This window comes from Branchiostoma floridae, chromosome 3, assembly GCF_000003815.2.
Source record: "Branchiostoma floridae strain S238N-H82 chromosome 3, Bfl_VNyyK, whole genome shotgun sequence".
Classification (NCBI taxonomy): domain Eukaryota; kingdom Metazoa; phylum Chordata; class Leptocardii; order Amphioxiformes; family Branchiostomatidae; genus Branchiostoma; species Branchiostoma floridae.
This window is the reverse complement of record NC_049981.1, coordinates 31,989,527-32,002,815: the sequence shown is the minus strand read 5'-3', so window position 1 is coordinate 32,002,815 and position 13,289 is coordinate 31,989,527. Positions and strand designations below refer to the sequence as shown.

The 13,289-nt window shown below is 40.2% G+C and overlaps 1 protein-coding gene across 3 annotated transcripts in view; it reads left to right on the top strand.

Annotated features, from left to right (window-relative positions):
* LOC118411386 (PH and SEC7 domain-containing protein-like) overlaps nucleotides 1-13,289 on the top strand; it is a 113,045-nt gene that overhangs the window by 56,771 nt on the left and 42,985 nt on the right. For 2 of the 3 annotated variants that reach the window (XM_035813644.1, XM_035813646.1), the window contains exons 4-8: nucleotides 6,025-6,181; nucleotides 6,560-6,665; nucleotides 6,958-7,094; nucleotides 7,384-8,278; nucleotides 12,686-12,775. In XM_035813644.1, the coding sequence (XP_035669537.1) occupies nucleotides 6,025-6,181; nucleotides 6,560-6,665; nucleotides 6,958-7,094; nucleotides 7,384-8,278; nucleotides 12,686-12,775 (1,385 nt within the window). The remainder of the gene's footprint in view (nucleotides 1-6,024; nucleotides 6,182-6,559; nucleotides 6,666-6,957; nucleotides 7,095-7,383; nucleotides 8,279-12,685; nucleotides 12,776-13,289) is intronic. The other variant, XM_035813647.1, reaches the window with a different exon arrangement.

The following is a 13,289-nucleotide window of genomic DNA, read 5'->3' as shown; positions in this document are numbered from 1 at the left end:
CATGTTCTTGGTGAGAAGATCATTTGTAGCTTGCTCATGGTCAATTGATCAACATTTTCTCTATAGTGGCCAACTGTCTGTAGTGTCCATATTTCTCCAGTCCCTCGAGGGGCCGCTATAGACATGTTTGACTGTAGTGTGTTGCAGTGCCTGCCACTCGCCTTCCTCTTCTATCCATCTAAGTTAATTGACTCCATGTTAGTGACCACAAATTGTGTGCTGTCATACTGGCTCTGTGCTACTGAAAGGCTTGTACAATATTGTAACCTGCTTGGCTGTAATATTGTAATTTGTTACTTTAATCTATTATTTCGTAGCGTCATTTTGACAAAAGTGCTATATCACCACTTAAACAAAAGTGAACTGTCTTTTGAATTTGCGTCTCGGCAGTTTACTTGATACTAAAGGGGTTCTATATGTAAAGGGTTCGTCATAGATTTTGTTTTTGGTTTGTCCTTATGGTAATGAATGAATAGCAATTGATGTACAGCACTTTGTAACCTAAACTGTGCGCTATAGTATACCGTAGTTGATAACAAAGTACAATGTACATGTAGTCATCATTTGAATAGCATTATTGAATATTGACATGATAAAGGCTACTTTTTCCGGCCATTTCTGTATTTGTATACTCATATCAGTTCCACAAATCAGCATGACCTTATAGTGGTGAATGAATAGTCAGGCATATTAACAAACCATTGATGTAATGCTTTTTGTCTATAGCAGTACCTATAGTGCACTCATATTGATGAAAAAAAAGTATAATGTACATGTATCCACCCCCAAAAGCATTAATCTTGACCTTTGTTCTGGTCTTGTTCTATGATTCTCAATAATAAGACAATATGTATGAAGTAGATCCGCCTCCATGTGCCCTTTCTATTAAATGGTATCACATTTGTGGAGTCCTGGTAACCCCCATGTAGAGCCTTCTCATTATGCACGACATAGCTGGTAGGTACAAAGTAATTAAGGAACAGATACCGGTTTAATAACATTAGAAAGCAACTGTAAAATGTATAAAATCAGCAAAATTAATTTTATAGTATCCCCAAATCCCCCATATGGAGCCCAAATTAATATTGCCTATCAATCATGATATTTTGACAGTTATGCATGGTTCACAAACAACTTCGCAAACATTCGCCATGACTTACGCCCCATAGAGTAATAAAATCACCCGATTTACTAAAGACCAAAACCCGAAAAATCCCCATATAGACCCTCCTCTCACGGCTCGCGTTATGTATGGCCCAATTAGACGACGATTGTTTTTGAATGAGTAGATGTTCCTCTCTCTATCAACATTAAAACCATCCACCAGACCCGCTGGGTATAGATTTTATTGCGCCTTAAAAATGACTAAAATTTACAGTGACAAAAATTCTGCTTTCAATGGTTCAGGTAACCCCCTGGCATACCCTCTTAACTTTAATGCATTATCTTCAACTTCTGGTCTGTATCACTTTAGAACCCATGCTATATGAAAATGCAAAACTTTTGTTCGTACCTTAATTAGATTTTTCAGAATAGCCATCGAAATGTCAGTAATTTTCAGGCATAAATTGTTGGATTCTGGAGGGTCCCTGAGGGGGGTCCCAGAACGCCATAACGAAAAATAGCTGGAGGGTTTTAAGTATATGGCTGTTCATAGTTCCACATACCTATCACACATAAAAAGTTTGAGTCGATTTGGTCGACCCCCATCTTCCGGCCTCTGCCTGGTATTGCCTGGTTTTCTCGTGCAATGACTCTTAAAACACTCCTACCAATCTTAACTAAGTCAGTGTAATTTTTCTGCAGCATGATTTTTGTATACAGTAATACAGATTTGAATAGAAGTGCCTGGGGGCCCCAAATTTGGCCACGTTTGCTCAATAACGTAAGATTTTCCCTTCGTTCCTGGATCAACTGAGTTGTTCATTGAACAGTTGACCGGCCTTGCAATATTACAAGATGATATCACAAAGCTAGAGGGAAGGGAGGAAATTGAACATGACCATATTCACTCCATAAAACTGGGTGCACCAAGGCACAAACCTGGTCCTCGGGCTTCATTATCATTATTTTTTTTTTCAGTCAAGGGTTTTTCTTTAATTTTTTTTAAAAATCCGAGAACCAACAAATTAAATTGGTTTGGCCGTATCAGTTAAGTAGAGCTCCGCAAACAGAAGATTTGAGACCCTTATATGTACATAATATTATTCAGAACTATGATGTTGATTGATCCTGAGTTACTTAGAATAAAATTGAGTTAATGCTTGCTGACACTCTCGCAAGATTAACTCAATAATTCCATCATGTATCACTGAATAGGATTAATTAAGATTGATTAGAGTCTACTTATATGAGAGGACAGAATAATTGTTAGCGATGGTCCATTTAGACCACATTTCTAAATTCTATATCATAAAAGAATATGTGAACGTTTACAACAAAATATTGCACACATTTCTAACAGTTACGTATTTCAAGCCCACACCTGTTTCAGACTTCCATTGTTTTCTTATTTTTGTTTTCCTTCTGTCTTACAAACAAACAAACAAGAGAGGATAGGCTGGGCGTCGGACGTAGGTAGGACCCTCTGGCATTCTGTCACTCAATTCAAGGGCACCCAAACTTTCTCACGCCTCTCAAATTTCCGATTATTGCTACATTTCACCCCACATTTGCTACAGCACTGACTGTCACAGATGCCTTGCTGAGGAACAGTTCTTCATGCCTGAAAATTCACCACACAGCAAATTCACTCACCTCATATCTCATATCCACATGATTATCGAGCCTTGTCATAAATTTATTGTTCATCTAGAGAATATTAAACATACCATAACGGATTGAGTTTGCCTGTCATTTGCCTTTCTTTTGTGTAATCTGATTTATTATTATGAAGCAGTTCTGGTGAGAGTTATTGGTGAAACTCTGCATGCATGCGTGAATGTACAGTCACCAAGTATTAAGCGGGATATGCTATATATAATGCTTGGCATATCATGCAATAAGGTGGTGGCACATACAGAATGCGATATTTCCTGATGAGTATGAATGTGCCTGGTTTTGCATGTACTTTCAATTTAGTTCAAATTCAATATAACATTTTATTTCAATAACAATTAGTGGACAATATGGTTGAAAAGAATCAAGAATAGACAAGGAAAAAAACTAGTTGATAACAACTATCATCATCATCATCATCATGAATATCACTGCATGAAATTGCAAACTTTAAGGAAACAGCAAAACTGCAATCAAATTTGTTTTAAAATCTAAATGGCTAAAATAACATTTTAATGCAATATTTCAAGGTAATTCTATGAAATATCATTAAAGTTCAACTTGGTAAAATGTTTGCATTTTGCATATCATAGTCATTTTACTTTTCTAATTTTCATAGCTTTATGACGGATCCCTTGTTTCATGATCCCATCTGTAATGTAAGATAAATATCACCTTTAGTTTATTCTGCATACAAATAAATATTGCAATAAGCTGTAAGAAGAAGTGATGACTTTAGCCATGCTTAAATGTCATGAGCTGATCCCCCAGTATAGAAGGGTGGTCGTAATGTTTGCTAACAATGAAGACAAAGTAGTGACATTTTCAAGTATAATACAGACAGAGTTTACAGGGATAGGAGAGGTTCAGATTGAGAAGGAGATTGGGAGGGTAGAAAATTAGAGAGTGATTGAGAAGGAAAATGTGTAATTTTGATGCAATCATGGGTACAGGTAACTGTATTAAATCAAAAATTGTTAACAATATCATTTTGGGGAGAAATGTGTTGATTTCTTAACACGGTTCTTTTTTCTGTGTTTTTTACTTGGAATAGGTGCCAAATTGCATTTCTTTCATCCTCAAATATAAAGACTTTATTTGATATTATATTTTGATCATTAAAAAAAGTGTTTATCTTTGTTGTCTCATAGTCAATTTAGAATATCTCGACATATTCTGTAATTACAACAAATTATCTTAAAGTTTGTCTCTGAGTCAAAATCCCCTATACTTCAAGTGTTATATGTTCCTGACGTCATGACAGGAACAAATGTACATAAGACCACCTGGCCATTCTGACCACCTTTTGGTGGTCTCTAGATCTAGGATATTTTTTTTTTTGTTTGACAGAATTAAGATTAAAATTTGGCATTAAGAATCAGTGTTTACTGATCTGACCACCTGACCACAAAGACCAGATTTTATCAGTCCTCTGAGTGGACTTCTTGGGAAGGTCTGACTGTATGTTGATCATTGCCGAAAATGTCACCATTGCCGAAAATAATTTCATCAGGTTGGTAGATCATAGGACATAAGAGTTTTCTTTTACACAACCAGTTTATCTCACCTGCTGACGTTTCGATGTCTGCCAGACATCTTCCTCAGAGCTTTTTACTGGGGTTCTGTTCGAAACTTCAGCAGGTGAGATAAACTGGTTGTGGAGTGGTGCAGGTAAAATTTGTCTGGTGCAGGTAATTTTCAATGTTACTTAGGTGTGTAGAAAAAGTATTTTGAGCCCTGTCAGTGCATGAAACCCTGTCCCGTCAGCCAGGGTGCCAGTAAATGCCAGCGGGAGACGTACATCATTACACCATAGACCGGTAGTTTATTGGATTCCTGTGTGCAGCCGTGCAGCACATGATATAGCAGCCGGTTCAGGGGGCGCGCTCGTATAATGGCCGCCCGAGCTTTATTGGTGCCGGTCCGATATTACATGCATGTCACGGGACCCACCCAGGACAAATTCAAACATCTATTGTCATTTCATGGGGTATATGGGGCAGATGGGTCACCGGTCTGATGCTTTTGTCTTACATATAATGTTATATTGGTCTATTAGTCACCTCCTTTTTGCATCTTTCAGTCAAATTGTAATGCTAGTTCACCTTTATCCGTTGGGTATATCCGTTGCTTTTAAAAACTGGTGTTTGGGGATATCATGTCGACGAACGTTCGTTTCAAATTGCAATATTTTCAGTATACTTCAGTTTAAACTACCACCCGTCGGCTTGATGTGCTTTCATAAATTGTTTTGATAATACTAACGGATACAGGTGACCCCGCGGATAAAGGTGAACTATAGCGTTACAATCACTGACAGGCAAGTCTCTAGGAATGTCTAGGCAACCCTTAAGTACTATTAGTTACTAGACGTAGCCACTGACCCTGACCTCCTGCCATAAAAATCACTGTAGATACCAGACTGAGTGTAGATACAATGTGCACTATCTTATATCATGCATTTTAATATATAAGATAGTTATTTATGTGTACTACTTGGATTATTGTAACAGTTATTGATATAAACTGTCCTGTCCTTGTCAAATCACATTTTGGATTGTCCCTGCCTCTGCAGGGCTAGCCCTTGTAATAGCCACAGGGTCGTTGGGCAACCCTGGCTGTGCAAGCTAAACAGCCAAACCAATAAATAAATAGAATGCATAATAAACATGTACAATCGGACAAAAAAATATTGCAACAACCTGGTACAAAATAACGGGCACCTGCCATGCTATGGCAGTATGTGCATGTTTGTTGATATGTTTTTAGATTTGATATCAACATCATTCAGGCTTCCAAATGTTGTGTATGTCTGCAATGTGGACGTATGAATATAGAATTTGATTTTAATTCTAGTATCAGTTCAGTTCAGTTCAGTTCAGTTCTGCTTGCAAGGATCAGGTTTTGCAGTAAGGAATTTTTCTAATACATGCTTACCACAGGTTCTTAAATTGAGAACATAGTAAGCTTTTGCCTAGTTGTGCTATGATGGAGTTTATTCTGTTAATGAGCCATTATATACATCATATGTCGATGAAGGTTAGACATCCAGGTAGTAAGATACACCAAAAAGCAGTAACGCAGTAGCTGGATATGATTTTGGTCAGTGTCACTGACGAAAGACACTAGATGGCTGTCTGAAACCTCTGACCATTTCCAAGACCATATCCAGTTGCTTGAGTAACAGCTTTTTTACGTTATTATCTATATTTATCATATCATATCACTGTATCCTTTGTTTTTCAGACCCTGATGTAAGAGACAAGGCTGAGGAACTCCTGTCCCAGCTGCCCCCCCCTCGCCCAGCGACCCCCCACACCCCGCCCCCCCCAGCCTACGAGCCGCTGCCCCACCTGGGGTACGACGGGATACCCCCCGAGATGGCAGACGACCGACACGCCAGGTTGTTTGTTTGTTTGTTTGTTGTTGGTGTCTCTCTAACTGCTTTAAATTTGTCAGTAACTGGTATGCTTTTCTTCTCTCTCAACTCTCTCTGTGCTTCATCCTCACTTGCTGCTGTTTTCTTTTAGGTTAATCTTACTGGCCCTCCTGACTGTTTTTTGTTAACTGTTGAACGTCTGTCAAATGATTTGCATTTGTATGTTCAATTGTTTGTAATACCGACTGTAACAAATTTACTGAATTCAGGAAGCCTGGAAGGCACTTCCTGTGCATGTAAGTTTGCTTTGGTGAAATAAATAGATAAAGTTTACTTTCCAATTGCTCGGCTTTTGCACACTTAAGGTGGTCACTTCTCTAATTTCCTTCCTGCATCCCCCAGGCACGACCACCACCACATGGGGCGGACAGGCAGCAAGAAGCTGCACCACGGCCAGCGCGCCAAGTCCGAGGGGGAGGGCAAGTGTCTGTCCACGGCCAACACTCCGGTACACTACTACTACTACTCGTTTCAAGTATCTGGTTTCAAGAGAAGTCCGATTAACTATATGGAATCCTTGCTAAACGATGACTCTGTGTGAATAGTTTTTAAAGTGCTTAATCATGGTGATTTTCGGTAGAATTCCTGTTTTAATGATGACATGTTGTAAATATTTTGAAACAGATTTTAGTCCAATTGTAAATGTAAATGTGCCTATCAATTCAGCCTTAGGGCTGCTATCTGGGTCATGTATATGTGAATTGTTTTGAATAAACCTGAGTCATCATCATCATCATCAGGTGCACAACAACACGGAGGCCGCCATGCCGCCCGAGGAGCCGCCCGTCGTCGTGACGACGCGCAACCCGCGGCTCGGAGACATCCAGTCCAAGCTGCACAGCTCCATGCCTCTGTTGGACATCTACTCCTCACACAGGTCTTGTATTAGACTTTCACAATTTAATCTTTCTCAATAGTTCTATTTTTGATTGAAATGAGATCGTTTTTATTACTGATGTATGTATGTGTGTGCAGATCCACTTCGATTGCACAGTTAATTAAGTGTGATTATTATTAGATTAATGCACATTCCATTAGACACTTAAGCGCCAGTCTCTTTTGTAGATTGTACAAGGCAATTTAGTCTTCGGACTACACTTATCTTGTACTTGATATTGTGTGTGTGTTGGATTACACCAGTTCTCTCTTTTCTCTCTCTCTCGTAGGTCGAAGTCGTTTGACCACAGATACTGCTGCGACCAGACGGACTCCAGGGAGGGTTCGCCCACGCAGACGCCGCAGGACGGGAAACCGGGAAAGGTCGTCGGGCAGCTGACGTTCGACGTGAGTCTTCCAAACGCGTCCCCGAGGATAGAGTCTGGGACGAAGAGCCCCAGCGCGGACCAGCTGTTGTACTCTGCGCAGCGGAGTAACTCCTTACAGCCCCACGCGCAGCTGGAGCAGAAGAAGTCCAGCAGTCTGGACGTGTTAGGGACCGGCGCGGAGGCCCGGTTACAGGGCCGGTCCCCGTCCCACATGTTAGTCCGACAGGCAAAGGTGGAAAACGAGGAGGAAAAGGCTCTGCAGGCGCAACAAAACCTCGAAAATCAGAAATCAGACAGGTTCCTCTCAGTTAAAGATGAGAAGCCGCCAATCGCGGTGAAACCGCAGCGCTCGTTTGACAGGCGAGCTCCGGCCCGCCATGTGGCGGAACGGGAACACATGTACGTGCAGAGAGGATACAGCGCCGAAGCGGCGCCCCCACGGCCGCCACGCCCGGATCCCCCCACGAGAACTGTGTCTGTCGACGTCCATAAAAAACGGGAGAAGGAAAGAGAAAGAGACGGCACGCAAACTTACGTTAATCTGGAACATTCGCCGTCCAAGACGCGTCCGGGAGCGCACACCCTGCGCAGACTAGAGGGACTGAAGTCGCCGGAAAAGTCTTCGGAGAGCAGTTCTGGTTTCTCTGAAGCCACCACACCCACCATGCACGTAGTTAGGGAAACGGTTATTAACGGAGTAGACCCGCAAACTGGGACTGCCACGAGCGAGAGGATAGTTACGGTAATGCACGACGGGCACGGACTGGCCACGCATCATAACCCAATCTACCAGCAGGTACGTTCAACTTTGCTTTTCCTCATAGAAATATTTAAGGAGTTAAGGAGTTTCCTGAAACACTCTTTTCAGAGTCGTGGTCATATTTATTTAGCTATTAGTATATTTCTTAAAAATGATTGGTGGTACGTCCTAAAATGCAAAATATTAAGATAGAGAAAACTAACTGAATTAATTGACATTAGTTACAGTCTGTATCTAAATGATCCTGGTTTTGTCTTCATGATCACCCTCTAGTTAAAAGATCAGGACCAACTAATAAGAAACACTGCTTTATTGGCTCAACAAAGAGTACAGTGACTTTTGTATGGTCAACTATAAACTACAAAATTGCAACCTTCAAAGGTGCATTTTGCACCTGTGAATCCAACCTCCACCCACCCCCACCCCAAAAACCAAATAAAGAAATAAATAAAATAGGAATACAGAGTAAATCTTAAAATTCTACTGACTAAACAACATATCAAGATAACAAATATCTTTATCAGGTGGGGCTAAACATTGAGTTCCATCATGTATTTAACCTATCTTTGTATTATGAGAGCAGTATTGAATCAAAAGATAATTATAGTCAAACCTACTTCTGGTATCAAGTATCCTAAGAAATCACTGCAGTATACATCAAACTTCCTAGAGCCAGAGGTCCCCTCATGCACATGCACAAGTAGTGATGTCATTAGGATATTTGAACCATAGAAGACCACGACTCTATTGCTTAGTGTAGAGAACATTATGCAGGGGACACATTTTTCCTAAATCTGAGGCATAGGTAGATTCTGTGGATATTCTAGGGAGTTTTTCAGAAAAAGTTGAATTTTATAATGAAATCTCATTTGACTAAGACTTCAGTACAAACTTGTAAGAATTATAGGGACCAGATTCTGCTGTATTATAGAAGAAAGTTGAACTCTTTACAATTTGGTCATGACTAGATTCTCGCCTTATGCTATTTTTTTAAAACTTGAATGACACGTTGTGAAAGCTGTTGTTTTAGTACTCATGCCTCACTGCAAATGCTGTAACAGCCCACACGTCTCCAACAATAGGAAGTATTCCGGGTATGCTTGACACTTAACTAACACAATGTGTACCTTGTAAATGGTACTTGCATGAGAACCTTGTGCCTTAAATGGGGCTTTCTTATTCTCTATTCTTGTCTTAAAGATGCAACCATATTATACTCATAAACCAAAGAATTCATATTAACAAGAAAATTCTCAATCAATTACCCTATACCTACGTTTGAAGACCACCTTGTTCCATTTACTGGGTTTAAACCAGCATATGAAACAGCAGTTTGCTTTACTTCTGCCTTCACTGATTCAAGTGAAAAAAAAACAGTACACTGGTGTGCACAACGCCTGCCGTTGTATGTTTCCCGATAATTGGACTTTGAACATTTTATAATTTTGTACACTCAATTACTGTTAGACTTAAAATAATATTGTTTATTTATTTTAAATTCATTGTAACTCCCAACATTTTTAGATTTGACAAGTCGTCCTTTTCATGTTCTTTTCTGTTTTGTTGACACATAGGTCCTGTTTTATGCAATTCACACTAAGTTTCCTGTTACAGATTGAACAATCATTTAGAATATTTTGTTCTGTAATAATCTGACTCCAAATTGTTGTTAAATCGGTGTGAGTGTTGTGCCGTTTCTCAAAACTCTCCATTTTTGACTCAGGGCTCCAGAAACAACAATTTAAATTTGCCTGGCCAGAAAAACCAACAAAAAAGCTAAACGAGCCCTGCAATATAAATAATGACTCACTAGAGTTCACTAGAGGTGGGCAGGTCGGCCCTGTTTAACTATGGTGAGGTCACCGATGTTCGCTCTAGCTTCCTGGTTAACACAAAAAAACGTGGCAAACTCTTCTAGCTTACACTAGAAGCACAGGTATGTTGGGAAAGAAATCTCTGTTTCTCCTTCTTTTGAATAAACCTTATACTAGTATAGTAATTATTCCGGTAACTCAACCTGAGGTGCTTAACCCTGTCTTAAAAATGCATTAGGCAAGAGTTTAAAGATGTATGTGAAATGCGGGGAGGGGGGGTAATACTTAACATGGAATGAGCACGGTCACTAGCATGTATAATCTCCAATCAGATAATTTTGGGCAAATTCATGATGATTTGTGACTGAGCCCAAGATCTGACCACAAGGATCTGCCCTTAGTCTGGGTTTTTGCCGGCAGATTTTGGGCCTGGTCATCAGAAACTGTTACATTGTTGACCCCAAACATCTGCTTGGAGATTAGGAACTACTGTAAATGCATTTAAGTTCGCGGGGATTTAATTTCGCGGTAGCGGGAAAACGGACTTTTCGCAGTGGATTTAATTTCGCGGTGACACCATGGACTGCAGTCTAATACCATAATAGAAAAATATTCGCGGTGGTTTTAAGTTCTCGGTGAAGTGGTCACCGCGAAAACCGCAAACATTAATCCACCGCGAACATTTCTGCATTTACAGTACATAATTTATCAATATACATTGTACATGACTTGATGTATGGTTGTACATGTACTACATACACATTATGTACAATGTATGAGAACGGATGTACAGGTAAGAGTTGTACAGTGTTCTTGTGTGCAGTAGAGTTTAAGCTAACACAGGAAACATGGACTTTGTGTGGACAGTTTGTTTGTTAATGGCAGCTTAACGAACTCTTATTACTTTGTGAGACAACTACTTGAGAAGACCCATAAAAGTTTAAACTGGAAATACCATGCCAGATAACAGGGTTGGGCAAGTTTTCTAAAATTCATTCGTCCTATCAGCCAAGTGCATAGAAAAATTACTTGCCTGAAACAATTTTTGACTAGCCTGAAATTTAAACTCCACTGAGGCCCAAAATTTAAAGACTTACAAATAGGGTCTATTTTTCTGTGTTGACCAATGCTTGATGCCATGACTTGAAAAATAAACGAGTATCAAAATCTCACTCATGGAAAAATCTTACATGCCTGATCGGGCAAGTGAGGTCGGACCTACACTTGCCCGATCAACACTTTCCCAGGACAATCAGCCTAGTGGACTTGTCCAACCCTTAGATACACTTACATGTAGATTCTTACTAATGATTCAAGGAACAAGAAAGACGAAGAATATTGGCCTCCATGAATTTTAATGTCCTTATTAAAACAGCTCAATGAGGAGTTTGTACATTTGGTGAATGGTTATACATACATGTAGTCACAGACTATTTGTCTTATATCTAGCTTTTGGATATTTTTTTTAGATTTATGAGGTTCGATGTATGTTTGTCATTCATTCATTCATTCATACAAGAAACCTTTTTACAAAATTTTCATCGGTACATTTACATGTATATAACACACAACACATCATCATTCTCTGTCTCATTCTACCATTTCATCCATGCTATTATGTTTTATGTCATCTATTCTCATCTTCATTCCCTCCCTCGCTCCACACGGCTGGCAGCTGGCCCGACCCAGGAGCCTGGACGAGCGATCTCTCATCATGGCAAGAATTAGGACTTCCTGTCTTTCATTTCTTTCTCTCCCTCTCTCTCGCTTTCTCTCTCTCTCTGTCTCCCTCTCTCTCTCTCGCTTTCTCTCTCTCTCTGTCTCCCTCTCTCTCGCTTTCTCTCTCTTGTCTCTCTCTCTCTGTCTCTCTCTCCCTCTCTCTATCTCTCTCTCACTCTCTCTCTCTCTCTCTCTCACACTCTCTCTTTCTGTCTCTCTCTGTCTCCCTCTCTCTCTGTCTTCCTCTCTCTCTCTCTCTCTGTGTCTCCCTCTCTATCTCTCTGTCTCCCTCTCTCTCTCTCTCACTGTCTCTCTCTCTCGCTTTCTCTCTCTCTCTCTCTGTGTCTCCCTCTCTCTCTCGCTTTCTGTCTGTGTCTCCCTCTCTCTCTGTCTCCCTCTCTCACTGTCTCCCTCTCTATCTCTCTCTCTCTATGTCCCTCTCTATCAACATCTTAAACTTTCTCAAGCTCTCTGTCACTCTCTCTCCTTCCCTCTTTCTTTATCTCTTTCTCTATCATCTCATTGTCCATTTCTCTGTCCATCTTTCCCATTCTGTCTCTCCCTCTTCTATCTCCTTTCCTCTTCCCTCCCTTTTCTCTCTCCCTTTTCTCTCTCCCATTCTGTGCTTCCTCTCTCTCTCTTTCCATCCCTTTTCTCTCTTTCTATTCTCTCACTCCTTTTCTTTAATTTTCTCCTTCTTCTCTCTTACCTCCATATCTCCCCCTTTTCTCTCTAGAGTAAAGGATTATCAATTGATTACCTTGTTATAACATTCATGTACTCTTTTAAATCTATCGAATCTAAAATTGAATAATCATTGATTATTTTTAAAGATTTTTGACTGAAATTATCAATCACCTTTTTCACCACATCCTCACATTTCCCACATGTCGCCCCCCTCCCCCGCCAGCTGCCTGTGAGACCTCGCAGTCTGGACGAGTCGTCTCTGGGGGAGATGGCACGAACTCTGACCTTCATAGGTCATGTGGTCACTCACAAAGTGAGTTCTGCTGAGGTGGCGTCCTTTTCCATTCCACCCATCTCTTCATTCATTCATTCAATCCTTTTTTCATTCATTCATTGTTCATTCATTCATTTGTTCATTCATTCTTCTGTCATTCATGATCCCGGGCATTCTGCATTTATTTATTGTCTGTCTGTTATTCCATTGTCAATCAGGTTTACATTTGCATCTATTTGTTATTTCCTCTTTCATCCAGATCCTTTGTCTTTCCATCCATCCTTCTTTAAGTTTGTCTCCATTTACCATCCATCCCTCATTCTTTCATTCATCTACTTATACAGTGTTTCTCAGGTATCATGCATCCATTTGTCCATCATTCTTTTGCTCTATCATGCATTAGTCCATCAATACGTCTGTTGTTTCCTCATTTGTCCGTCCACCCCACCTTTGATTCATCATTCTTGCAACCTTTCTTATCAACAGCTGCCATTTTGGTTACCTGCTGCCAGCTACAGGTTTCAGCCTGTGTCTAACGCATTTCTTCTTCTCA